Source organism: Thalassophryne amazonica, chromosome 7, assembly GCF_902500255.1.
Source record: "Thalassophryne amazonica chromosome 7, fThaAma1.1, whole genome shotgun sequence".
Taxonomy (NCBI): Eukaryota; Metazoa; Chordata; class Actinopteri; order Batrachoidiformes; family Batrachoididae; genus Thalassophryne; species Thalassophryne amazonica.
In genome coordinates this window covers 97,111,178-97,138,830 of record NC_047109.1, presented here as the reverse complement: position 1 = coordinate 97,138,830, position 27,653 = coordinate 97,111,178, and the positions used below count along the sequence as shown (strand labels likewise).

The window sequence follows — 27,653 nt, the reverse complement described above, 5'->3', positions numbered from 1 at the left end:
TAATTTTGTAGAAAAAAAGCAGATCACAGACATGACACAAAACTAAAGTAATTTCAAATGGCAACTTTCTGGCTTTAAGAAACACTATAAGAAATCAAGAAAAAAAGATTGTGGCAGTCAGTAACGGTTACTTTTTTAGACCAAGCAGAGGAAAAAAATATGGACTCACTCAATTCTGAGGAATAAATTATGGAATCACCCTGTAAATTTCATCCCCAAAACTAACACCTGCATCAAATCAGACCTGCTTGTTAGTCTGCATCTAAAAAGGAGTGATCACACCTTGGAGAGCTGTTGCACCAAGTGGACTGACATGAATCATGGCTCCAACACGAGAGATGTCAATTGAAACAAAGGAGAGGATTATCAAACTCTTAAAAGAGGGTAAATCATCACGCAATGTTGCAAAAGATGTTGGTTGTTCACAGTCAGCTGTGTCTAAACTCTGGACCAAATACAAACAACATGGGAAGGTTGTTAAAGGCAAACATACTGGTAGACCAAGGAAGACATCAAAGCGTCAAGACAGAAAACTTAAAGCAATATGTCTCAAAAATCGAAAATGCACAACAAAACAAATGAGGAACGAATGGGAGGAAACTGGAGTCAACGTCTGTGACCGAACTGTAAGAAACTGCCTAAAGGAAATGGGATTTACATACAGAAAAGCTAAACGAAAGCCATCATTAACACCTAAACAGAAAAAAACAAGGTTACAATGGGCTAAAGAAAAGCAATCGTGGACTGTGGATGACTGGATGAAAGTCATATTCAGTGATGAATCTCGAATCTGCATTGGGCAAGGTGATGATGCTGGAACTTTTGTTTGGTGCCGTTCCAATGAGATTTATAAAGATGACTGCCTGAAGAGAACATGTAAATTTCCACAGTCATTGTTGATATGGGGCTGCATGTCAGGTAAAGGCACTGGGGAGATGGCTGTCATTACATCATCAATAAATGCACAAGTTTACGTTGATATTTTGGACACTTTTCTGATGTTTGAGGATGATGAAATCATTTTTCAAGAAGATAATGCATCTTGCCATAGAGCAAAAACTGTGAAAACATTCCTTGCAAAAAGACACATAGGGTCAATTTCATGACATAGGGTCAATGTCAACGAGCAGATGTGATTTGATGCAGGTGTTCGTTTTGGGGATGGAAATTTACAGGGTGATTCCATAATTTATTCCTCAGAATTGAGTGAGTCCATATTTTTTTCCTCTGCTTGGTCTAAAAAGTAACCGTTACTGACTGCCACAATCTTTTTTTCTTGATTTCTTATAGTGTTTCTTAAAGCCAGAAAGTTGCCATTTGAAATGACTTTAGTTTTGTGTCATGTCTGTGATCTGCTTTTTTCTACAAAATTAAACAACAGAATGAACATCCTCCGAGGCCGGTGATTCCATAATTTTTGCCAGGGGTTGTACACCCATCCCACACAAAGGCCGCTTGCAAGCAAATGACACAATCGAACGGCGTGAAAAAATTCACGCATGTGCACGAAGGTTCAAGGTTGGCTCATGCAAGCACACGTGATTCAAATCCATCAGGTTTTGCAAAAAATAAAAAAGTCGGATACTTTTCTAACAGACCTCGTGTAGATCTAGTGGCTGTAGGATCGACCACCTCAACCTGCTGAACAAGACTTTTCAACATAAGAGAAAAACTTCAGACAACACCCTGGTGATGCTAAGAAGCTAACAGAGGATTCAGGCTACAGAGGTTAACCAAGCGACCCCTCAGCCAGGATGGAATCATTGGATTGAAGACTTCCTCAGCTCCACCACCTTACAACTATTAGGATCTGTGTGGATTACAAACACTTTGGACAAAGTTGAATGTAACCACAAGAGGATCACGACTTGGCAACAAAGGATAAGCCCACATGGCCAGTGGACTTTTCCCTCTCTCTCCCAATTGGACTTTACAATTAATTGAGACCTAACCCAGTCAAGTAAGTGATCAGTTTTAAGGACTTTATAATCAGGACTTTATCTAATTATTGTTGGATCATTATTCTAATCAAATTTAATGTGATTTTTCCTTATTTTAATTGATCTGATCAAATAAGTGAGAAATTGTTTTAAACTACTTACCAGCACTTGCTAATTCTGCAATAAAATGATCTTGTAGTTAAAGTGTTGGTTGTGGACAGTGGATCATTAAATCTTCTCAGAGTGTAAAAGTAAGGTGGCTAGGTGTTTAACATCAAATAGTTCTGAAGGGTTGGTCTAGTTTTAACAAAATTAACACATCCCCTGAGATCCGCTGTATGGATCACTAAAACCTAAATCTAGCAATTTCCAAGAGCCCCGGTCCATTAAAGGAGAGCTGCCATTACCGGGCGTGGCCGGCTCGTATCCTGGTCCTACTGAAGGCTATTTGATCGGGGTGCGAGTCCAGCTTCAGTGGAATGGACATCCGGATGGAGGCAGTGAGCAGCAGCTAGACGAATCTCCTCGCCACCAGTTTAAACAGCCTTCGATCAACCCCACCCGGTAATACCAGTGGGGGATTGAGGGTCGGACCCTTGTGACGGAGAGCTGGTCCAAGTGCCTCCTGCAACCCGCGGGTGGTATCTCTGGAGTGGGATCTGATACATTTTACACTTTATCTTTGGTGATTCTATGAAAAAAGATTTCTGCACAATAACGCATAATTTATAACCAAACATTGATGTATTTTTGTTCCCCTGCGGAAATCAAAAATAATATTTCTTATAAGAAGATGCAACAACAGCATATGCACAATCCTAGATGTGATACTTTGATTTTCTGTCGGCTGCTCCCCTTTTTACTTGGGGTCGCACAGATGGATCCCCACACTGAGTTAATGCCGGTTGCCCTTCTTAACAAGTCTCCAGATCAGATCAAATCTAACAGATCTCCAGCACACGGATGGTTTTGAACTAAGATGTCTTTTTTGGAAGGCAAGAGCACTACTGCGGTGCCTCCACACCACTTACAGCTTTGCTTTCAAATCAAACTTGAAATTCTTACCTGGGACATCTGCAATTGACCCAGTCATGTGCAGTCTCCAGAGGCGATGCGCCCTTTCCTGTAAGCGATGACAGCTTTGGCAGAATAACTGGTAACTCCTCTTCAGGGACCGCAACTGGACCACAAGCTCCACAATGCACCACAGGGATGGGTGTGCCCCAGTACCGTTGTCTTGATATCAACCAATCCCTGAGTTTGGAACTGGTGAGATGTCCACCGACCTTTTGTTCTCTGGCCTTCTGGGTAATTGAGTGAAATGCCTGCTCTCTGGTAAGGCCTGTGAACTAAATAACAGTGTTGAGTGAACAAATCTATATACAAAGGAAAGACATAGATGATGTATCCAGCACAGTCACAGTCCATGAGTGTTTTGGATCTTGATCAGTGCTGCAGTCATTATCAAAAGCACTGACCTCATGAGAGTTGAGCAGAGTTTGGGTTCCATCTTCATCTTGGTTTGTTAACACAGTGGTCCACTTCAGATTGAGTGCTGTAGCTACAGACAGATCTTCCTCACAGGATTCTGGGATACCTGTCAGACAGGATCAGCAGGAAAACAATGCAAAGAAGAAACACGGGAAGACACTCATACAAATAAATGAATAAATAAACATAAATCTCTCCTGTGATGAAGCTGTGATGTGACTAATAGTCAACCTCTTTGTTTTCACCTCCTCCCTCTGAGAAACAAACACCTACAGGTTTTACGTCAAAACTGCATCCACAGTAAAAGATGGTAGAGGAATATAATTAATTTCCAAAACACCAGAAACATCATCTTGACACTGAAGTGCAGCATATTGTGCACAATCAAATTACAGTATTCTTAGACATTATTCTTAAACTATAAGTCACACTGAAGTATTAGTTGCACTATCCAAAAATGCATCTTGAAGAGAGAGAGAGGAAAAAAAAAAAAAAACAACATTACCTTCACACTGCTCTATAGGTCACACTTATTTTGAAACATGGTGCTACTTCTTCATACATCAAGAAGCATGGCAGACTGCTTATTTATAAACAGAAATATTGCATTATAAGGATTTGAAAACTCAGCGCGTTGTTCATTTAAAACAAAAGCACTGCTAGCAAGCAGATGCTAAGGAGCAAATTAATGTTATTGTACGAGGCACAAAACGTGAGTAATTTGGGATTTTTGTGGAAAAAGCTGGAATGGCATGCAGGGAAGGTGCAGAGGGGGCTGGCTAATTTTATAAAACAGGAGGTTCTTGGAGCAAATTTGGGCATATCTGAGGCAAAATTCCAGAGTAAGCATGAACTGCAAAAAAAGTTGTTGCCAATAATGACAAAACACCAGCAAAAAGGTCAATTTCGATTGAGGGTTGTGCCATTACGGCAATGATATAGTCCAGCAGTTAAGGGATAGAATCGTGCAGTTTTTTACAAAAGCGCCAAACTTTGTCCAGGGACTCTTTAGGTTATATTAAGTCATGTCAAAGCGGGAGACATTTGATTTTAGCCCTGTATCCTGCTTTTTTTAAAGGGTGTTTGCATGGTTATAATACAGTGTATATTTTGCTATTCATATAACAATACGATCATATGGTTATTATGTAGGGGGCCAGTGATCAAGATTGGACATTGTTAAGCTGTAGAGAATGGCTACCGCAACTAGTGCAAAGCTATACTGAGCTTATGTGATCATGTATCGTTCGTCGTGCGGCATAGTACGTCGTCATACATCCTTATACATTAGCAGGGTGGTATGTTTCAAAATGGAAAGAGGTACAGGAATCATTTCAGGCCTGTAGGGATCTTTAACAGGCCTCTACCTCCGAGACATAAAATTAGGTCAGTGTGATCTTCCTAGCATGAAAGCTGTGGAGAGTAGTTCATTAAAAATATTCATGAAACATTTGTGCATATCTAGGAAGTTTGCCAACCAGGTATTTACAATGTTTTCAGTTAAAAAATATGGTGATAATCGTCTTAATACCAATAACATAAAATAATAACGATAACAACAACAACAATAATAATAATAATGGTTATGGCCATAAAAACAAAACTGATTTCTTGTAATTAATAAAAAAGCATTTCTTTCCGTTCAAACACTGTTATTTTAGAGTGTAAATATGTTAGAGTGCATGAGTAGCATCTTTCCTTTGCCCTATGCTTGCAAACAGCTATATTGCATAGGTATACTGATATTCACAATGAGTTAGACAATATTTAGTCACTTTCCCTAGATTAATGCTTTTTCTAAGAGTGTAAGCACACTGAAGTACATTCGAATCATCCCTACTTAGCCTTAATACATTTTTCATAACCTTCAAGTTTATATTATGAACTTAAAAAGACATTTGGATAAGAGTTTGTCATGAATTATATGCTGTAGAAGGCTGAAAATGGTTATTCTCTTTAGTTTTTAGAGTGTAGAAAATATAAAGCGCTTTGGGGCAACTGTTTGTTGTGATTTGGCGCTATATAAATAAAACTGATTTGATTTAGACGTTTATGGATTCAATGTCTCCCGATCTTATATACTTCAGGACACTATAAAGTACCTCTGATAAAGTTTTGGCGCATTTGTATAAAAGTGCATGATTCCCCTAAAATTTGTCCCTTAGCCACCGGACTATCAGCCATAGACAGGATGGGGATGGGGATCCTCGCTATATTTTGCAGATGGAAAAAAGCAGTCCTAGTAACATCCCTGATGTGGAGGCCAAAGGACAATGTGGAATCGAAAATTACCCCAAGGTTCCTCATTTTGTCCGTATGATGTATGACACAGGAACCCAGGCTGAGCGCCAGCCGGTCAAATTGATGTCGATGTCTCGCTGTACCAAGAACCATCATTTCAGTCTTATCAGAGTTTAAAAGTAGGAAGTTACTAGACATCCAGCTGGCAGTGTCTAAGTTTGAAAATCAAGGGTCATAACTCTGCCAAAATGTGTCAATCTTGTATAATATGATAATATGCACATTACCAGCCTATAACAACGAATTGTTCCAAGTTTCATGAAATTTCTCCTAAAAATGTCAGAGGAGTTGATTTCAGAATGCAGGCACCCACTCATGAAACTGACGGAGTCTAGATTTGTTAATCAAGAACCATAATTCTGGTAAAATGGGCCCAACTTGAACGATATTACAATATGCATATTAATAACCTATGACAAGGACTTGTACCAAGTTTCACAAAATTCCTTCTAAAAATGTGAAAGGAGTTGATTTCAGAATGCTTATACCTTTTTTGGGACGGACGGATGGACAGACAGATGGAAATCGGTACGACATAATTACGGCATTTAATCTATTATTAGACTCTATTGGCTTTGCTCAAAAAGTAAATGAGTCCACCCACCACTTTAATCATATCTTAGATCTTGTTCTGACTTATGGTATGGAAATAGAAGACTTAACAGTATTCCCTGAAAACTCCCTTCTGTCTGATCATTTCTTAATAACATTTACATTTACTCTGATGGACTACCCAGCAGTGGGGAATAAGTTTCATTACACTAGAAGTCTTTCAGAAAGCGCTGTAACTAGGTTTAAGGATATGATTCCTTCTTTATGTTCTCTAATGCCATATACCAACACAGTGCAGAGTAGCTACCTAAACTCTGTAAGTGAGATAGAGTATCTCGTCAATAGTTTTACATCCTCATTGAAGACAACTTTGGATGCTGTAGCTCCTCTAAAAAAGAGAGCTTTAAATCAGAAGTGCCTGACTCCGTGGTATAACTCACAAACTCGTAGCTTAAAGCAGATAACCCGTAAGTTGGAGAGGAAATGGCGTCTCACTAATTTAGAAGATCTTCAATTAGCCTGGAAAAAGAGTCTGTTGCTCTATAAAAAAGCCCTCCGTAAAGCTAGGACATCTTTCTACTCATCACTAATTGAAGAAAATAAGAACAACCCCAGGTTTCTTTTCAGCACTGTAGCCAGGCTGACAAAGAGTCAGAGCTCTATTGAGCTGAGTATTCCATTAACTTTAACTAGTAATGACTTCATGACTTTCTTTGCTAACAAAATTTTAACTATTAGAGAAAAAATTACTCATAACCATCCCAAAGACGTATCGTTATCTTTGGCTGCTTTCAGTGATGCCGGTATTTGGTTAGACTCTTTCTCTCCGATTGTTCTGTCTGAGTTATTTTCATTAGTTACTTCATCCAAACCATCAACATGTTTATTAGACCCCATTCCTACCAGGCTGCTCAAGGAAGCCCTACCATTATTTAATGCTTCGATCTTAAATATGATCAATCTATCTTTGTTAGTTGGCTATGTACCACAGGCTTTTAAGGTGGCAGTAATTAAACCATTACTTAAAAAGCCATCACTTGACCCAGCTATCTTAGCTAATTATAGGCCAATCTCCAACCTTCCTTTTCTCTCAAAAATTCTTGAAAGGGTAGTTGTAAAACAGCTAACTGATCATCTGCAGAGGAATGGTCTATTTGAAGAGTTTCAGTCAGGTTTTAGAATTCATCATAGTACAGAAACAGCATTAGTGAAGGTTACAAATGATCTTCTTATGGCCTCGGACAGTGGACTCATCTCTGTGCTTGTTCTGTTAGACCTCAGTGCTGCTTTTGATACTGTTGACCATAAAATTTTATTACAGAGATTAGAGCATGCCATAGGTATTAAAGGCACTGCGCTGCGGTGGTTTGAATCATATTTGTCTAATAGATTACAATTTGTTCATGTAAATGGGGAATCTTCTTCACAGACTAAAGTTAATTATGGAGTTCCACAAGGTTCTGTGCTAGGACCAATTTTATTCACTTTATACATGCTTCCCTTAGGCAGTATTATTAGACGGTATTGCTTAAATTTTCATTGTTACACAGATGATACCCAGCTTTATCTATCCATGAAGCCAGAGGACACACACCAATTAGCTAAACTGCAGGATTGTCTTACAGACAATAAAGACATGGATGACCTCTAATTTCCTGCTTTTAAACTCAGATAAAACTGAAGTTATTGTACTTGGCCCCACAAATCTTAGAAACATGGTGTCTAACCAGATCCTTACTGTGGATGGCATTACCCTGACCTCTAGTAATACTGTGAGAAATCTTGGAGTCATTTTTGATCAGGATATGTCATTCAAAGCGCATATTAAACAAATATGTAGGACTGCTTTTTTGCATTTACGCAATATCTCTAAAATCAGAAAGGTCTTGTCTCAGAGTGATGCTGAAAAACTAATTCATGCATTTATTTCCTCTAGGCTGGACTATTGTAATTCATTATTATCAGGTTGTCCTAAAAGTTCCCTAAAAAGCCTTCAGTTAATTCAAAATGCTGCAGCTAGAGTACTGACGGGGACTAGAAGGAGAGAGCATATCTCACCCATATTGGCCTCTCTTCATTGGCTTCCTGTTAATTCTAGAATAGAATTTAAAATTCTTCTTCTTACTTATAAGGTTTTGAATAATCAGGTCCCATCTTATCTTAGGGACCTCGTAGTACCATATCACCCCAATAGAGCGCTTCGCTCTCAGACTGCAGGCTTACTTGTAGTTCCTAGGGTTTGTAAGAGTAGAATGGGAGGCAGAGCCTTCAGCTTTCAGGCTCCTCTCCTGTGGAACCAGCTCCCAATTCAGATCAGGGAGACAGACACCCTCTCTACTTTTTAGATTAGGCTTAAAACTTTCCTTTTTGCTAAAGCTTATAGTTAGGGCTGGATCAGGTGACCCTGAACCATCCCTTAGTTATGCTGCTATAGACGTAGACTGCTGGGGGGTTCCCATGATGCACTGTTTCTTTCTCTTTTTGCTCTGTATGCACCACTCTGCATTTAATCATTAGTGATCGATCTCTGCTCCCCTCCACAGCATGTCTTTTTCCTGGTTCTCTCCCTCAGCCCCAACCAGTCCCAGCAGAAGACTGCCCCTCCCTGAGCCTGGTTCTGCTGGAGGTTTCTTCCTGTTAAAAGGGAGTTTTTCCTTCCCACTGTAGCCAAGTGCTTGCTCACAGGGGGTCGTTTTGACCGTTGGGGTTTTACATAATTGTTGTGTGGCCTTGCCTTACAATGTGGAGCGCCTTGGGGCAACTGTTTGTTGTGATTTGGTGCTATATAAAAAAATTGATTGATTGATTGATTGATAATCGTCCTTCAGGCCTTCAGCCAGCGGGGGATAAAAATGGCTGTAATTATGAAATTCTTCCATGTCGTTTTTGTGAAACCTTTTGATTTAAAGCTGAAAGACGACACTACCAGCACATCTTCAGTGTTTCATTTCGATTAAAAATTACAGAAATTGTGTTAAAAATATAGTACAACTTTTTCTGGACCTGCCTAATTGAGTGATTCTGCTAAAAAGCTAACAAGCAAATGAAAAGAGCCTTCATAAAAACATAATTACAAAAAAAAAAAAAACAATAAGAGATAATGATTCACACACAGGGAAAGTATTCTTATTAAATCATGCTTTAATATATTTTGTCTGCGGTATCAAGGCACGGACATAATCAAATCTGGTGACACTGTGTAAACAAACAAGAACTCACCAACCACTGTGTCCAGATAACCATCAAATGCCTCCTTGTGGGAGATGACCAGGGGGACCTCGTGACCAGTAAACAGGTTGTGAGCAGTGACCGCAGTCAGCGAGTCTGGAGATTATAAGAGGAGGCGTGAGGGAGGTAGTGCTCATTCTCCTGGGAACTCATTATTAACAATCAAGGGAATCCCAAATCAGAAATTTTAATGAGTACAGCCATGCCTTTATAATCTATGCTGAAACATTCATGCATACAATCCGATACACGCGTCCAAACAAGGAAAAGAAATTAGCATCAGCAAAATACGTATATGCTGCACACAAATATAACAGTTAATAGTTGTTTATGACCGTAGACTGTATTAGAACGTCTTCAAATGGTTGTCCCAGCATGCACTGCGCACAGTGTAGCTCCGCTCTCAGCAGCCTCTGTTAATTTCATGTTAATTTTAGGTTAATTAAATTTTTCACATAAAATCGAAATGTTGAAAATGAGTACTTGGAAAAAAATTTGGATAGAAATCACTGACATATCTTGGATGTCAATGCACTCTATGAATGTAATGAAATCCAACCTGCAAATTACACTGTAAAGAAAACAGTGTCATCACAAGCTCTGACCTGTTCTGTGTACACGTTAATTTATATTTACGACAACACTTGTAGGGTGTGCCGAATCTGTCACTATATGGGCTTTAAAAATAATTAAAGCCATATGGCATTTCAAATTTCACAAAACTGAGAAAATGTTGTTTCTACTGAAATCCAAGCAATTATAATGTAGGTTTATTTTTGTAACATGTTGCAAAATTACAGCTCTTTTTAATCAAGAAGACATATTTATCTGGGGGGAAGTTCCATAGTGAATATTGTCTTTTCCTTCATTACCGTCATGCAGACTAACTGTAGGAGGAAGGTTGCGTAAGGTTTTGAGATTATCTGTGACCCATGTTACATTAACATCCATAACATTTCTAGTAAATCACTTCCAATTCATTAAAATGTTGGTCATAACATCTGATCTCATGAATTTCTCTCCCTAAATTGATTCCAGACAACATTAATTTTGAGCATATTGGCAATATCATATTATGAATCCCTTATCTAAATGCTAAGGAATAAAATTATAGTGGTGCCAAAGAAATTCTTTTATGACCCCAGTGGCACTATACCTTTAACTCCTTTTAACTTGTCTTTTACACTGAATACATTTGGGAACACTGCTGCACATCGTGCAACTGGCATCATCTAATTACTTTCTTAAAGTTAGAAGAGCACTCAGAGAACACAAATGCCCCAACGCAATGGCAACCAACAACATTAGTATCCTTGCTAACAGATGAAGGAGGGTGTCCGGCATGTCCTCATGTCAGGACCTTAATATAGATTCTGCCCTCTACTGGTGGTTGGAAGAGGTAATAAAAATAGTCTAAATGTATGTACGCACGTATGTATCCCCTGCCTGAAGTAGGCAGTCATGTCTAAAGATCAACGGCCGTCTGCATTCGGAGGAGGGAGGGAGGAGCTCACCTCTGCCGGGCTGAAAGGCTTCCTCCAGCACAGCGCGCACTGAGCTGCTGCCGTGCAACAGTCTGTGTGAGGGAAGGATGGACAGGTGAGAAGCTCCAAAAACCATCTCTGGAGAGGAGCTGTAGGCTGCCAGCGTCTCCCCCGTCTCCTCACCCCCCATCTGGGAGGTCAAGAGAAGCAGATCGATATTTATACATCAGTATGTATGACGCTGCCATTGGTGAAAACCTGTTGTTTGATTTACATAAAGTGGTTCAGTCACAATTCTGGAACATTTTAGAAAACAAGCAACCTGATCAATATTATTTGAGGCATAAATGCATCTATGTTTAGACATAATCCAAACTTATTAATCAGTAGACAGAAAGGCAACAGAAACTACTCATGATTACTGTTTTATGAATGCATACAACAAAAACATCAAATTATTGCTCTGTTTCTGTAATGCATATAATTAACTCCGCTCAGGACATTACCTTCCCATCTGGGTTTGTTTGTTCACAGGATTACCTAAAAATTAAGCCATTTTTCATCCACCAAAATTGAGGAGAAGCCAGGAAATTACAGATACGTAATAAACATGGAACACCTGACTACAATCAGTTTTCATAAAATCTTGGGCCTGGTCTGGAACAGATACCAATATATGAATTTTGTGACAGAACTCAACTCCATATAGGGATATTTTTTTTTTCATTGTTTACAATAAATTCCAACCAAGCTGTGAGAGCTTCATTTATAGCATAGGCACAAACATATCGTGTTCTCATCACAGAGCCTCCGTCATATGCGTAGCAAAAGCTGATGAGTGTTACAGGAAAAGAAGAAGTCCACAGAATTCCGCAATTCTTCATGTGACTTGATGTTCTTGGTAGAGAAGCTTGATTCTTCGACTGGACTGGGTTGCTTGACGCGAGGACGTTTCGCTTCAAATCGCAGAAGCTTACTCAGCTAAAATTCTTGCTCTGGTAGTCTGACTTCTAGACTTTTGTAGAGAAGAATAAAACAGAAGCCACAAAAGCTGGAGTTTTAAACCTAACCAGACCCCTCCTACCGAAAGGCAGACTGCTACAGGCTAGTGACTAAACACTAGCTCTAATTAGCACTCATTCCCATGAAAAAAAGACTGAAACTGCTTTGACCCGAGTACCCCATTGGAAACAGGGGACAAAGCGTGTCTCAGACCCCCTCCCCGGTTAAGGCTGGGTTTCAGCTGTTTCACATAGAATGCCTCACTGACCCCTCTCTCGAACCATTTCTTCTCTCTGGCTAAGATTTTAACTTCCTTGTCCTCAAACGTGTGGTTAGTGTCTTTAAGGTGGAGATGAACTGCAGACTGAGGTCTGCTGGCACTCTCTCTGCGGTGATAGAATACACTACATTGCTCTGTTTGTAACTAGGGATCCTGTCCTTAGGGTGAACTAATTTCTGTCTCAAGGTGTTAACCGGTTTAAAGTAAACTGCGATTTTGTGCTGTCTGAAGATCCTCTGTAGTTTTTCCCCTACTCCTGCTAAATAAGGGAGAGACACTCTTCTTCTTGTCTCCGTCTCCTGTCTATTGGGTCTCTTTGTTCTCTGGGACTTCTGCACTTTGTCCAGGGACCATCGTGGGTACCCACATCCTGTGAGGGTTTTCCAGACAAGTAGTTGTTCTTTAGCCCTTCCCTCTGCAGTTGTGGGCACCTGTAGGGCTCTGTGTTGAAGAGTCCTGATCAGCCCGAGCTTGTGTTCAAGGGGGTGGTTTGAGCCAAAGAGCAGATATTGGTCAGTGTGAGTTGGTTTTCTGTAAACCTCTGTCTGGAGCTGCCTGTTCTCTCCAATCATAACATCACAGTCTAAGAAGGCTAAATGGTTGTTTCTGGCATCCTCACGTGTGAACTTGATATTGGAGTCCACCGAGTTGATGTGTTCTGTAAAGTCCTCAACCTCCTGTTGCTTGATTTTAACCTATATGTCATCGACATATCTGAACCAGTGACTGAGAGGGATGCCCGTGAAAGACGTCAAGGCTGTCTTCTCCACTCGCTCCATGTACAAATTGGACAAAGCGTGTCTTAGACCCCCTCCCCGGTTAAGGCTGGGTTTCAGCTGTTTCACACAGAATGCCTCCTTGACCCCTCTCTCAAACCATTTCTTCTCTCTGGCCTTAACCGGGGAGGGGGTCTGAGACACGCTTTGTCCCCTGTTTACAATGGGGTACTCAGGTCAAAGCAGTTTCAGTCTTTTGTTCATGGGAATGAGTCATTCACGTCATCAGGAGAGTCATCAAGGGAGCCATCAGGAGAGGCGTCCGTCCCATGATTAGGAGGGACAGCTGCCCTGTCATTAGGAGGGTGCTAACTAGAGCACAATAGGTGCTAATAAGCGCTATTGTTTAATCACTATCCTATAGCAGTCTGCCTCTCAGTAGGAGGGGTCTGGTTAGGTTTAAAACTCCAGCTTTTGTGGCTTCTGTTTATTCTTCTCTGCAAGAGTCTAGAAGTCAGACTACCAGAGCAAGAATTTTAGCTGAGGAAGCTTCTGCGATTTGAAGCGAAACGTGCTCACGTCAAGCAACCCAGTCCAGTCGAAGATTCAAGCTTCTCTACTATGGAAACCACCTAGACAACTGAGAGCCTACACAGAAACATTGATGTCCTTGGACAAGTAGGATACTTCATCTGCATTGTCCCAATCCATACAACTGTAAAGGGTCCAGGGGACAGTTGTCCAGTGATAAGCACATCATCAAAGGACATCAGGGTCTATATCAGACTCACTTCTTAGTCTCCAAAACAATGAAATTTGTTAATTCCCAGAAAACGTTGACCACTGCTTTTTTGTGCATGTCTTTCTACAGTGAGGAAAATAAGTATTTGAACATCCTGCGATTTTGCAAGTTCTCCCACTTAGAAATCATGGAGGGGTCTGAAATTTTCATCTTAGGTGCATGTCCACTGTGAGAGACAATGTAAAAAAAAAAAAAAAAATCCAGAAATCACAATGTATGATTTTTTTTTGTGATGTTACTGCTGCAAATAAGTATTTGACCCCCTACCAACCAGCAAGAATTCTGGCTCACACAGACCTGTTAATTTTTCTTTAAGAAGCCCTCTTATTCTGCACTCTTTACCTGTATTAATTGCACCTGTTTGAACTTTTTACCTCTATAAAAGACACCTGTTCACACACTCAATCACACTCCAACCTGTCCACCATAGCCAAGACCAAAGAGCTGTCTAAGGACGCCAGGGACAAAACTGTAGACCTGCACAAGGCTGGGATGGACTACAGGACAATAGGCAAGTAGCTTGGTAGAAGACAACAACTGTTATGATTATTTATTAGAAAGTGGAAGAAACACAAGATGACTGTCAATCTCCCTCGGTCTGGGATTCCATGCAAGATCTCACTTTGGGGGTAAGGATGATTCTGAGAAAGCTCAGAACTACACAGGAGGACCTGGTCAATGACCTGAAGAGAGCTGGGTCTACAGTCACAAAGATTACATTAGTAACACATGATGCTGTCATGGTTTAAAATCCTGCAGGGAAACAAGGTCCCCCTGCTCAAGCCAACACATGTCCAGGCCCATTTGAAGTTCACCAGTGACCATCTGGATGATCCAGAGGAGGCATGCGAGAAGGTCATATGGTCAGATGAGACCAGAATAGAGCTTTTTGGAATCAACTCTACTCACCATGCTTAGAGGATGAGAACAACCCCAAGAAAACCATCCCAACCATGAAGCATGGGGGTGGAAACATCATACTCTGGGGGTGCTCTTCTGCAAAGGAGACAGGACAAAAGCACCATACTGAAGGGAGGATGGATGGGGTCATGTATTGCAAGATTTTGGCAAACAACCTCCTTCCCTCAGTAAGAGCATTGAAGATGGGTCATGGCTGGGTCTTCCAGCATGACAATGACCCCAAACACACAGCCAGGGCAACTAAGGAGGGGCTCCATAAGAAGCATTTCAAGGTCCTGGAGTGGCCTGGCCAGTCTCCAGACCTGAACTCAATAGAAAATCTTTGGAGGGAGCTGAAACTCCAAACTTGAAAGATCTAGAGAAGATCTGTATGGAGGAGTGGACAAAAATCCCTGCTGCAGTGTGTGCAAACCTGGTGAAAAACTACAGGAAACGTTTGACCTCTGTAACTGCAAACAAAGGCTACTGTAGCAAATATTAACATCGATTTTCACAGGTGTTGAAATACTTATTTGCAGCAGTAACATACAAATAAATTATAAAAAGACAATGTGATTTCCAGATTTTTTTTTTTTTGCATTATGTCTCTCACAGTGGACATGCACCTAAGATGAAAATTTCAGAACCCTCCATGATTTCTAAGTGGGAGAACTTGCAAAATCGCAGGGTGTTCAAATACTTATTTTCCTCACTGTACCTTCTACCCAAAAGCTCTGTACCCCACAACCTGAGAACTACTTCTATAAATGTTAGAATCCCAGGTTAAAAAAAGTACATAAAACAAAAACAACAGTGTGCCACAAAGGATGAAGACGGTGCAGATTTTTCTTAGCAAGTGGTTTTATGGATGAGTTCCTCAGATCATCTGTGAACCGTGGAAAACCTGCACCGTCTTGGCGCTTCATGCCCACCCCTGCATTAGAGGAGTACTTGAGCTAAGGGTTTTTGTGACAAAACAGAATTGTGTAATATCCTCTTTTTGAATTTCAATTATACATTCTGTCAGCCTTATCTTTCATTTTCTATAAAATAATGTTTCATGTTGTGGGAAAAAAAAAAAAAAAAAATCACATCACACAAACTCACTCAAATACCATTTTAAAATTAAAAAAAAAATTGACTTGAGTTATCGTTTTCCATTTCTTTTTCAAGGACTTTGCTTAAGAAATGGCCCATGGGGCTTTAAACAATAGTTCAGTTGGAAAACACACTTTACATTTGGTTTTTAGAAATCCCAACAGAATTTCGTGTCTGACATCATCTGTTTGGGTAAATTGCAGCTTGCAGATGGATGCACCTGCTGAGTGTGAACAGTAAGTGAAAATTTTTATGTGTTGCCACATGATTTTCAATAGATGTAAGAAAATAAACACATGCGAACAGTAAAAGTATGCAGTCAGTTCTTGGGAAGTAAAAGGCTGGAAAGGGAAATGAGACGGAGAGCAGAGCACGAAGCGACAAAGGCTGACAGATTGAAAGAAAGCAAGAATGAAGGGAGGAAGAAAACAAATTCACCTTGAGTTTGAAATCAAAGTAGCATCCTGTGCACTCTCCAATCCAGTTTGCTTGCATGGCTTTGACCCCATACCACTCTGGAAGTTCTGCCAAGGCATCCAGGAGAGACTTGAGGAGAAAAACAGGAAAAAAAAAAAAAAGCTTTTGGACACATGAGTAACTGAGATTAGTTTACTGCTTTTAACATTTAAAAACCGACAAAATATCCACACTACTGTGGAAGAGCTACCAGTTCCTCATTATATAAACAAACAATGCAAGACTCCATCTCAGGGTTACAGCTTCTAAACCCCAGCCAATTTATTTAGACAAAGCAGCAGTCGGCCAGGTCACATTATGCAAAGAAAGAGGAATTTTCTAAAATCCCTCCACTTGCCCTCTTTTCCCTTCATATCACAAAGCCATCGCAGATAAAGCTCTATTGCACAACAACGGTTATTTTGTGTGAGTAAAGGAGGCTATGCATATCAACAAGGATAACGCTGGAAAGCCAGAGATGGGCTCAGGCCAGAGATGGCAGACTCTCCATTTCTTTTCAGTCTCTTACCCACAATCCTATTCACAGATCCTCTCAGCAGGCAGAAAACGATTGCTGTGATATCAAGACAAACATAAACACTGGGTATACTCATCGTAGCATGACAGCTAAGTGTTTCAGCTCAGGATTTGTTCCAGAGTGGAAGAAGAGAGACATAAATCACTGTAAATAAATATGTGTTGGCATGACAGATTCTCACAGGAGATACAGTACAATGATCCTATCAGCAAGAACAAAATCAGGAAAGTAGTGACGAGCAACTGAAGTGATATAAAATGTGCTTTAAGAGGTTTCCACCCAAAGCGCAGCACCCTGAGGCTCTATGAGCAACAGAAGGAAAGAGGGTGGGGATTAATGAGTGTCAGAGCCACAATCCAGGACAAGACGAGGAGCATCCATGAATACATCACAAAGATGGTCCCCCTCAGACAGCTGAAGACAGACAGTGACAAGAAACAGGAGGAGGAGACATCATGGAAGACCAAGCCCCTCCAATGGGATGTACCATCGACAAACAGAAGAAGTGGCTGACATCAAGAAGTCCCACCAGTGGCTAGAAAAGTCCGGCCTAAAGGGGAGGTGATGGTCTAGTGGTTAAGAATTGGGCTTCAAACCAGAAGATTCGGGGTTCAAAACTCAGTCAGACTGGAAAATCACTAAGGGCCCTTGGGCAAGGTCTTTAATCCCCCAGTGAGTGCCTTGCATAGCAGCACCCTGACATCAGTGTATGAGTGTATTTGTGTGAATGGGTGAATGTGAAGCATAACTGTAAAGCACATTTGAGCTTCTGATGTGGATGGAAAAGCACTATATCAATGCAGTCCATTTACCTAAAGGACAGCACAGAGGCTCTGATTGTGGCAGCACAACAACAAGCTCTACATACCAGATCCATAGAGGCAGGAATCTACCACAGTTGTGCAAATGTGCCCCAGGAACAGTTCAGCACATAAAAGTGGGGTGCAAATAGCAAGCTGGGATAGCGTACACAGAGAGACACAACCAAGTGACAGGAATAGTGTACATAAACATGTGTGCCGCATACAGATTAGATATCCCCAAGTCCTGAAGGGAGACGCTACCAAAGGTGGTTGAGAATGACAGGGCTAAGGTCCTGTGGGACTTCAAATTCCAGACAGACAAGCAGCTGCTGGCCAACCAACCAGACATAGTAGTGCTTGACAAGGAAAAGAAGACTGCAGTTGTGATTGATGTGGCAACCTCAGCTAACAGCAAAATCAGAAAGAAGGAGCATGAGAAACCTGAGAAGAACCAAGGGCTAAAAGAACACCTGAAGCAAATGTGGAAGGTAAAGCCCAAAGTGGTCCCAGTGGTAATAGGAGCACTAGGAGCTGTAACCCTCAAACTGGAAGAGTGGCTCCAGCAGATTCCAGGCACAACATCAGAGGTTTCTGTTCAGAAGAGTGCAGTCCTAGGAACAGCTAAGATGCTGCGCCAAACCATCAAACTCCCAGGCCTCTGGTAGCGGACCTGAGCTTGAACAACACACACACACACACACACACACACCACAATATGTCACCATTTTTCTCAGTAAATATATTTCTATATTTCTATTTACAGTAGTGTTCAGAATAATAGTAGTGCTACGTGACTAAAAAGATTAATCTAGGTATTTCTTATTGTTACATGGGAAACAAGGTACCAATAGATTCAGTAGATTCTCACAAATCCAACAACACCAAGCATTCATGATATGCACACTCTTAAGGCTATGAAATTGGGCAATTAGTTAAAGAAGTAGAAAAGGGAGTGTTCACAATAATAGTAGCGTTTGCTGTTGACGCTACAAACTCAAAACTATTATGTTCAAACTGCTTTTTTAGCAATCCTATGAATCACTAAACTAGTATTTAGTTGTATAACTACAGATTTTCATGATTTCTTCACATCTGCAAGGCATTAATTTTGTTGGTTTGGAAGCAAGATTTTGCTCATTTACTAGTGTGCTTGGGGTCATTGTCTTGTTGAAACACCCATTTCAAGGGCATGTCCTCTTCAGCATAAGGCAATATGACCTCTTCAAGTATAGAGGTGCAAAGTACAGATTTAGCAAGGAGGTGGCAAAGGCTAAATCCATGTACAGCTCACGTCTGCAGCAAAGGTTCTCTGCCAACGACTCGGCCTCTGTGTGGAGGGGGTTGAAAGAGATCACCAACTATAAGCCCAAAGCACCTCGTTCTGTTGACGACCTGAAGCTGGCCAACGACCTGAACGTCTTCTATTCACGCTTTGAAGACAAGTACTCACACCTCCCCACCCCCCACACAACTGGATACTCAAACACTCTGGACCTCCCCCCTCTCACTGCTGCCCTCCCCACTCCCCCTGTTGCCCTCTCGGTCCAAGAGGAGGACGTGAGGAGACATTTCAAAAGGCTGAATCCACGTAAGGCCCCGGGCCCAGACTGTGTCTCTCCTGCCACCCTGAGACACTGCGCTGATGAGCTGGCCCCAGTCTTCACGGGGATCTTCAACACCTCCCTGGAGTCATGCCATGTTCCAGTCTGTTTCAAGTCCTCAATCATAGTTCCAGTCCCCAAGAAACCACGCGTCACTGGACTTAATGACTACCGTCCTGTGGCTCTCACGTCTGTAGTCATGCAGACCTTCGAACGCCTGGTTTTATCCCACCTGAAGTCCATCACCGACCCCCTCCTGGACCCCCTGCAGTTTGCCTACAGAGCCAACAGGTCTGTAGATGACGCCATAAACCTGGCCCTGCACTCCATCCTGCAGCACCTGGACTCCCGAGGAACCTACGCTAGGATCCTGTTTGTGGACTTCAGCTCTGCATTCAACACCATCCTTCCAGCTTTACTCCAGGACAAGCTTTCTCTGCTCCACGTGTCCAACTCCACCTGCAGCTGGATCACAGACTTCCTGACGGACCGGAGTCAGCGTGTGAGGCTAGGAAAAAATGTCTCGAACACTCGGGCTCTCAGCACAGGATCTCCACAGGGCTGTGTCCTTTCCCCTCTGCTCTTCTCCCTCTACACTAACTGATGCACCTCCAGCCACGACTCTGTAAAGCTCATCAAGTTTGCGGATGACACCACCCTCATCGGACTCATTTCGGATGGGGATGAGTCTGCCTACAGGAGGGAGGTGGACCGGCTGGTGACCTGGTGCAGCAGCAACAACTTGGAGCTCAACGCCCAGAAAACAGTGGAGATGATCGTGGACTTCAGGAAAGCCACAGCCCCCCCGCCCTCCCTCGCCCTCACCAACAGCCCCATCACCACTGTGGACTGTCACCGCTTCCTCGGCACCACCATCACCCAGGACCTCAAGTGGGAGTCAACCATCAGCTCCCTCATCAAGAAGGCCCAGCAGAGGATGTACTTCCTGCAGCAGTTGAAGAAGGCCAAGCTGCCTGTCCAGCTGATGGTGCAGTTCTACACGGCCATCATCGAGTCCATCCTCTGCTCCTCCATCATGGTGTGGTACGCCGGGGCCACAGCCAGGGACAGACACAGACTGCAGCGCATTGTGGCCTCTGCTGAGAAGGTGATCGGCTGTAGCCTTCCATCTCTCCACGACCTGCACGTCTCCAGGACTCTGGGCCGAGCAGGTCGGATCACAGCTGACCCTTCTCACCCTGCTCACGGTCTATTCAAACCATTCCCCTTGGGCAGGAGGCTACGGTCCATCCGGACCAGAACCTCCCGCCATAAGAACAGTTTCTTCCCCTCTGCCGTTAGACTCATGAACACCTCATAACTCAGTCACCTTAAGCTTAACTCTGTCACTTTATCATTTTATCACGGGTCACTTTAGACAATGTACTTTGGTTTTTAATTGCACTCCTCCCACTGCACTGTTTTTTCTGTTTCTCTGTTTTTCTGTTGCACACAGCCTTTCATATTTCTTTTTTTTTATCTTATATTTTATCTTATTTTGACACATATGTTATATTTTATCCTAGCATTTTATCTCTTCTTAATGTTGCACCATTGTACCGAAGCAAATTCCTAGTCTGTGAATCCTGTTCACTGGCAATGGCAATAAACTTCTTCTGATTCTGATTTTGACATAACCAAACTGATCCATGATACCTGGTATGCGATATATAGGCCCAACACCATAGTAGAAGAAACATGCCCATATCATGATGCTTGCACCACCATGCTTCACTGTCTTCACTGTGAACTGTGGCTTGAATTCAGAGTTTGGGGGTCGTCTCACAAACTGTCTGCGGCCCTTAGACCCAAAAAGAACAATTTAGACCCAAAAAGAACGATTTTACTGTCATCAGTCCACAAAATATTCCTCCATTTCTCTTTAGGCCAGTTGATGTGTTCTTTGGCAAATTGTAACCTCTTCTGCACATGTCTTTTATTTAATAGAGGGACTTTGTGGGGGATTCTTGCAAATAAATTAGCTTCACACAGGCGTCTTCTAACTGTCACAGCACTTACAGGTAACTCTAGACTGTCTTTTATCATCCTGGAGCTGATCAATGGGTGAGCCTTTGCCATTCTGGTTATTCTTCTATCCATTTTGATGGTTGTTTTCCGTTTTCTTCCACACGTCTCTGGTTTTTTGTCCATTTTAAAGCATTGGAGATCATTGCAGATGAACAGCCTATAATTTTTTGCACCTACATATAAGTTTTCCCCTCTCCAATAAACTTTTTAATCAAACTACGCTGTTCTTCTGAACAATGTCTTGAACGTCCCATTTTCCTCAGGCTGTCAAAGAGAAAAGCATGTTCAATAGGTGCTGGCTTCATCGTTAAATAGGGGACACCTGATTCACACCTGTTTGTTCCACAAAATTGACGAACTCACTGACTGAATGCCACACTACTATTATTGTGAACACCCCCTTTTCTACTTTTTTTTTTTTTTACTAATAGCCCAATTTCATACCCTTAAGAGTGTGCATATCATGAAAGCTTGGTCTTGTTGGATTTGTGAGAATCTACTGAATCTACTGGTACCTTGTTTCCCATGTAACAATAAGAAACATACTCAAAACCTGGATTAATCTTTTTAGTCACATAGCACTACTATTATTCTGAACACTACTGTATGTCTTAAAGGTTGTACTGCAGAACAATGCCATGGACGAGGGAATTAAAGCACAGGTAAGATTGATGAGGCCAGACAGACATTCGTTAATCACTGCATGAACAAGAAGCAAAAGCCTTTTAGGATTTTGGCTATTTTAAAATAAAATACTGTTGATAGTGAGTTCCGTCTGCTTCTCCTTTTTTTCCCCCACCAGTCAGCGTCTCCACAAATGTTTACAAAGCAAATGTTTGAGCAAAACTGTAGGTGAATGACACACTGTGCTCAGTTTATGAATCATTTTAACGTTAACAGGCAGACAGCACCCGTGCACGAGTGCAACATGTGTGATTAGCCATGAAATTGAAAACCATTATTGGCATCTGCCACATCAACAACAAAAACTCAATTTTAGTAATAATATGCAGTCATCTGTGACCAAGAGGAACAACATGGTTACAACTCCTAAGGAAAACAGTTTCAGTACCACATGAGCCTTGAAGACTAAAGTGATGACTGCTGAATAAATATTTTCTGAAGTTAATGTTGTTCAGCTGATTGAATACACGTCCATGCCAGCACAGAAATGGAAACGTGGAAAATCAGGCCAATTTATGTGTTTTTATTTGGCTCGCTCAATCCTGTCATTCTTTCTCATCCATCTGGTTCTCTCACTTCTTTCTTTCCTTTAACACCGTTAACTCCCTTCCTTCCCACTTCTCTGCTCATCAGAGAAAATTAGAAATGCAGGAACACATTGTCACAGTGGGCTGCTTCCACTCACATGTGTGACATGGACAAACATGGGCAAGTGCAGCGCTGCTGCCAAAATCATGCGAGGTGTGACTGTGGGGGGGCTGGAGCCTTATCCCAGCAGTCATAGAGCACGAGGCGGGGTACACCCACAACAGGAGGCCAGTCTGTCGCAGGGCCACAAACAGACAAACACAGTCACATCCACACGCACATCTACGGACAATTTAAAGATTCCAATCCACCTAACCCATATGTCTTTGGACATGGGAGGAAACCGGAGCATCAGAGGAAGTAAGGAAACCCATGCAAACACGGGAAGAACATGCAAACTCCACACAGAAAGGCCATAGGCAGGAATTGAACCCATGACCTTCTCGCTGTGAGGCAACAGTGCTAACCACTAAGCCAGCGTGCTACCTCAGATTTTTGTTTATATATATATATATATATATATATATATATATATATACACACACACACACACACACACACACACACACACACATACATACATACAGTGGAACCATACAGTGGAACCTCGGTTTTAGAACGGCTCCCTGTGAATTCACGAACAGATTTTTTTTGACAAAAAATGCATCACTTTTCAAAGTCTTGGTACACAAACACCTCCGCTGCAGTAGGTGGCAGTAATGCACTATGTTGCGCTGCAATCCACTAATAAGCTCAAAAGAAGGAGAAGGATTATTTTTGTTTTGTGTTCAGTTGTTTATTAAATATTTTTGGAGACTGCACGGTGGTTCTCCTAACGGTTTACTTTGTTGTGAGCTTAAGTTCTGAGCTGCGTATTTTCTCCAGTAATCATACATTAAGTGGAGCCAACAGATGAAACCATGGAAATAGAGACCTGGAATGGACGTCACGTGACTAGTGCCGTGCCGCACGGCGGCCATTACTAAGGGTGGAGAGAGACCTTGAGCCAGTTAAGGCACCTATTAAACAGAAGCGAAATGAGGGGGAAATGGCAGCCAGTGCTTCACCATCAACTGCACCAACTACAAAAACAAATTCTCCAATACTAAAATGAACTGTACAAGAGTTTTAATGTAATTATGTAAAATAAATGTCTATTTTAAAGTCGTTATGTCACAATCTAATATCGATATACTGAGACTATAACTCAACGCCACAAGTTCTTTTCATTAAGCTGCGTTCACATGCATACAGATACGGAAACAAAAATGTTTAAATATATTTATGTATATATACTTGCAGTTGTTGTTTAATATGATATGTACATGGTGGTCACAGGCGGCATTTAAATTTTAACAGTGTGGTTGGGGGGATGGAGGAGGTACTTTTTACCCTGACTGAGGGTCAAAAGTTAATTTCTGAATGGCTTTATATCTACTTGGAATAACATGTTAGTAAAAATCATATATATGTTGTTGTCATTAAAAGAATAATATTACAGTGGAAAAAGCAGCAAGGTAAATGAGCACAATGGCAAGGCATACTTCAGATTTATATTTTAATACATAAGGATTGTTTATCCAGGCATGTATGGGTTCGTTAGAGCTTTTAATCAGCTTGAATACAACTTACAAGGCTTCATTTATAAAAATACATCGAGAATTATGATGACAGGAAAAAACCATCACAGTAAATGAACAGAATGGCATATTTCCCCCCAAATTTCCACACTTTACATAAAAAAAAATTTTTCTACCCAGACATGTATGGGTTCATTAGAAAGACCAATTAAAGGGCTTTAAAACAAGCCTACTTTTATTAAAATCTGTTAACAAATAGTGACAATAGAGCGAGAGAAGCAGCACAGTTTGTCATACTTTCCCCAAATTTCTACATTTTACATAAAAGTTTTTTTCACCCACACATGCATAGGTTCATTGGAAAGAGCTTACAAAGGGCTTTAAAACAAGCCTAAAGTTATTAAAATCCATTAAGAAATAGCGACGCTAGTGCGAAAAAAGCGGGCAGTTTATTATTAATGATCTGCACATCTCCACCCTGAGTAATGGCGCCTTCCTGTCCTGAGCGACGCTAATAGATTGAGGCGCGCACGTCCATTCCAGGTCTCTATTTCCATGGGTGAAACTACCGACAGCTGTATAAAGTGCTAATGCTGTTAGCACACAACATTAAATTCGACCAGAGTTTCACTGCAACAGAAGCGGCTGATCGGTCTAGTTTGGAGTGTTTTATGACAAACATCTTGAATAATCTGGCTTGTTGTGCGATGAAATGTTTTAGCGGACAGTAATATCCATCCCCTTCACCATCCGTCTACGCCATCAAGTTTCCTCCGTACAGGCAAGGTGAAATTAAATTGTCTATTTTATTATAATTACTGTACAATATTTTATATAAGAGAATACAAAGAATATGCATAGTATCTTATATAAAATACTATGCATATTCTTTGTATTTTGTCTGCCTTTTATGCATGAAATGCTGTTAAAAAGGTAAAAACACACTGTTCTTTTTTGGGGCCAGGAACAGATTAATCCATTTTACATTGTTATGGGAAAACTGGTTTTGGTTTACAACATTTAGGAACCAATCAAGTTCTAAAACCAAGGTTCTACTGTCTGTGTGTGTATATATATATATATATATATATATATATATATATATATATATATATATATATATACATATATATATATATACATACACATATATATATATATATATATACATACAAGGTCTGTCCATAAAGTATAGGTCCTTTTTATTTTTTTCAAAAACTATATGGATTTCATTCATATGTTTTTATGTCAGACATGCTTGAACCCTCGTGCACATGCGTGAGTTTTTCCACGCCTGTCGGTGACGTCATTCGCCTGTGAGCACTCCTTGTGGGAGGAGTCGTCCAGCCCCTCGTCGGAATTCCTTTGTCTGAGAAGTTGCTGAGAGACTGGCGCTTTGTTTGATCAAATTTTTTTCTAAACCTGTGAGACACATCGAAGTGGACACGGTTCGAAAAATTAAGCTGGTTTTCAGTGAAAATTTTAACGGCTGATGAGAGATTTTAAGGTGATACTGTCGCTTTAAGGACTTCCCACGGTGCGAGACGTCGTGCATCACTCTCAGGCGCCGTCGTCAGCCTGTTTCAAGCAGAAAACCTCCACATTTCAGGCTCTATTGATCCAGGACGTCGTGAGAGAACAGAGAAGTTTCAGAAGAAGTCGGTTTCAGCATTTTATCCGGATATTCCACTGTTAAAGGAGATTTTTTTAATGAAAGACGTGCGGACGGGTCGCGCGTCGGCTCGCAGCCGCCGCGACGCTCCGCCACAGGAAAAACACCTCTGTTGGAAGCCTTAAGGACAAGTTGGAACATGTCCAGCTGTTAAACAATTTCTCATATACTCACTCCACTGAAAGTCATCAAAAGCTGCCTGGATTTTACAAATGGTTATCAACACGGAGGTGTTTTTCCTGTGCCGCCGCACCACGCCGGCTGCGTCCCGACGCGCGGACCCGTCCGCACGTCTTTCATTAAAAAAAATCTCCTTTAACAGTGGAATATCCGGATAAAATGCTGAAACCGACTTCTTCTGAAACTTCTCTGTTCTCTCACGACGTCCTGGATCAATAGAGCCTGAAATGTGGAGGTTTTCAGCTTGAAACAGGCTGATGATGGCGCCTGAGAGTGATGCACGACGTCTCGCACTGTGGGAAATCCTTAAAGCGACAGTATCACCTCAAAATCTCTCATCAGCCGTTAAAATTTTCACTGAAAACCAGCTTAATTTTTCGAACCGTGTCCACTTCGATGTGACTCACAGGTTTAGAAAAAAATTTGATCAAACAAAGCGCCAGTCTCTCAGCAACTTCTCAGACAAAGGAATTCCGACGAGGGGCTGGACGACTCCTCCCACAAGGAGTGCTCACAGGCGAATGACGTCACCGACAGGCGTGGAAAAACTCACGCATGCGCACGAGGGTTCAAGCATGTCTGACGTAAAAACATATGAATGAAATCCATATAGTTTAATCCATACAGTTTTTGAAAAAAATAAAAAGGACCTATACTTTATGGACAGCCCTCGTATATGCGTTGCATGTACAATAAATTACACCTCACCACCAATACAAATCTTCCCTCCCATGAGTGGCTAATAGAAGTCTGGAGGAGGTACCTTCCCCGCTGAGTGTTGAGAAGGTGGACCAGCCTGGTGGCCTTTGGTCTCGACCATGGAGCACCAAAATACACATTGGTCTCCAGGGTCTGATTGCAACAGAAGAGTGGCAGATCTGCAGCTTTTTTATTCAAATGTCACCCATGCTCGACATCAAAGGTCCGCTGCTCATTCTAGCCCATCAGAGAGCTGACTGATTACACAAACACCATGTGTTGAATATATGCAGTTATGTCTCAAGTTTACATACACTCATCATGGACTTGATTATCATGTCATGAACCGTTCTTTTTCTGGGGCAGAATGCTTGTAGAACACGAGTTACAACGTCTGTGATAGTTAAAAGACATTTTGGAACCTTCAGCACCACTGAATTAATAGTCCAAGTGGGTGCATGTACAATATTGACCGTGTTCATTTCAGGAATCACAAAATAAACTAGAAAGCACTAAGACAGCACATACCTCCACCAAAACCAGATATGTTCTGAATCAAATTAAAATAAAATCCTTTGTTTTCTAGGACTATCAGATTATCCATCTGCTCACCAAATTTCATCATGTTCTCCCAACAGTTTGTGTTAAATGTTGCTGTGTGTCAAACATTCTTCAGGATCTCAGTTCCAGAGTATATTCCAGATCACTTCCAAAATTTAATCACATATTTCCTAGCATATTCTCTACCAGCTCACCAAAATTCAGTGAAATCCATTTATTACTTTTTGAGTTATCCTGCAGGCGTGACATCCAAGTGTTTAAGTGCACTTGTTTCCACTTGGGAAAGTTCCTGGTTTAAACCCACCCTTGCCCATTCTCCATGGAATATGGGGTTATGTCAGGAAGGGCATCCAGCAAAAAAACGTGTGCCAAATCAACATGCAGATGAACCTTGGATTTGCTGTGGTGACCCCAAGTGGAAAAAACATAAACCAAGGGAGCAACTGAAGGGACAAATGTGAGTGAAATC

At 41.4% G+C, this 27,653-nt stretch overlaps 1 protein-coding gene across 1 annotated transcript in view; it reads right to left on the bottom strand.

Moving 5' to 3' along the window:
• The window catches only part of lars2 (leucyl-tRNA synthetase 2, mitochondrial), a 93,915-nt gene that overhangs the window by 42,791 nt on the left and 23,471 nt on the right, over positions 1-27,653 (bottom strand). Inside the window, 5 exon segments of the mRNA XM_034175187.1 lie at positions 3,006-3,289; positions 3,419-3,537; positions 9,504-9,608; positions 11,027-11,186; positions 16,233-16,340. Of these exon segments, the coding sequence (XP_034031078.1) occupies positions 3,006-3,289; positions 3,419-3,537; positions 9,504-9,608; positions 11,027-11,186; positions 16,233-16,340 (776 nt within the window).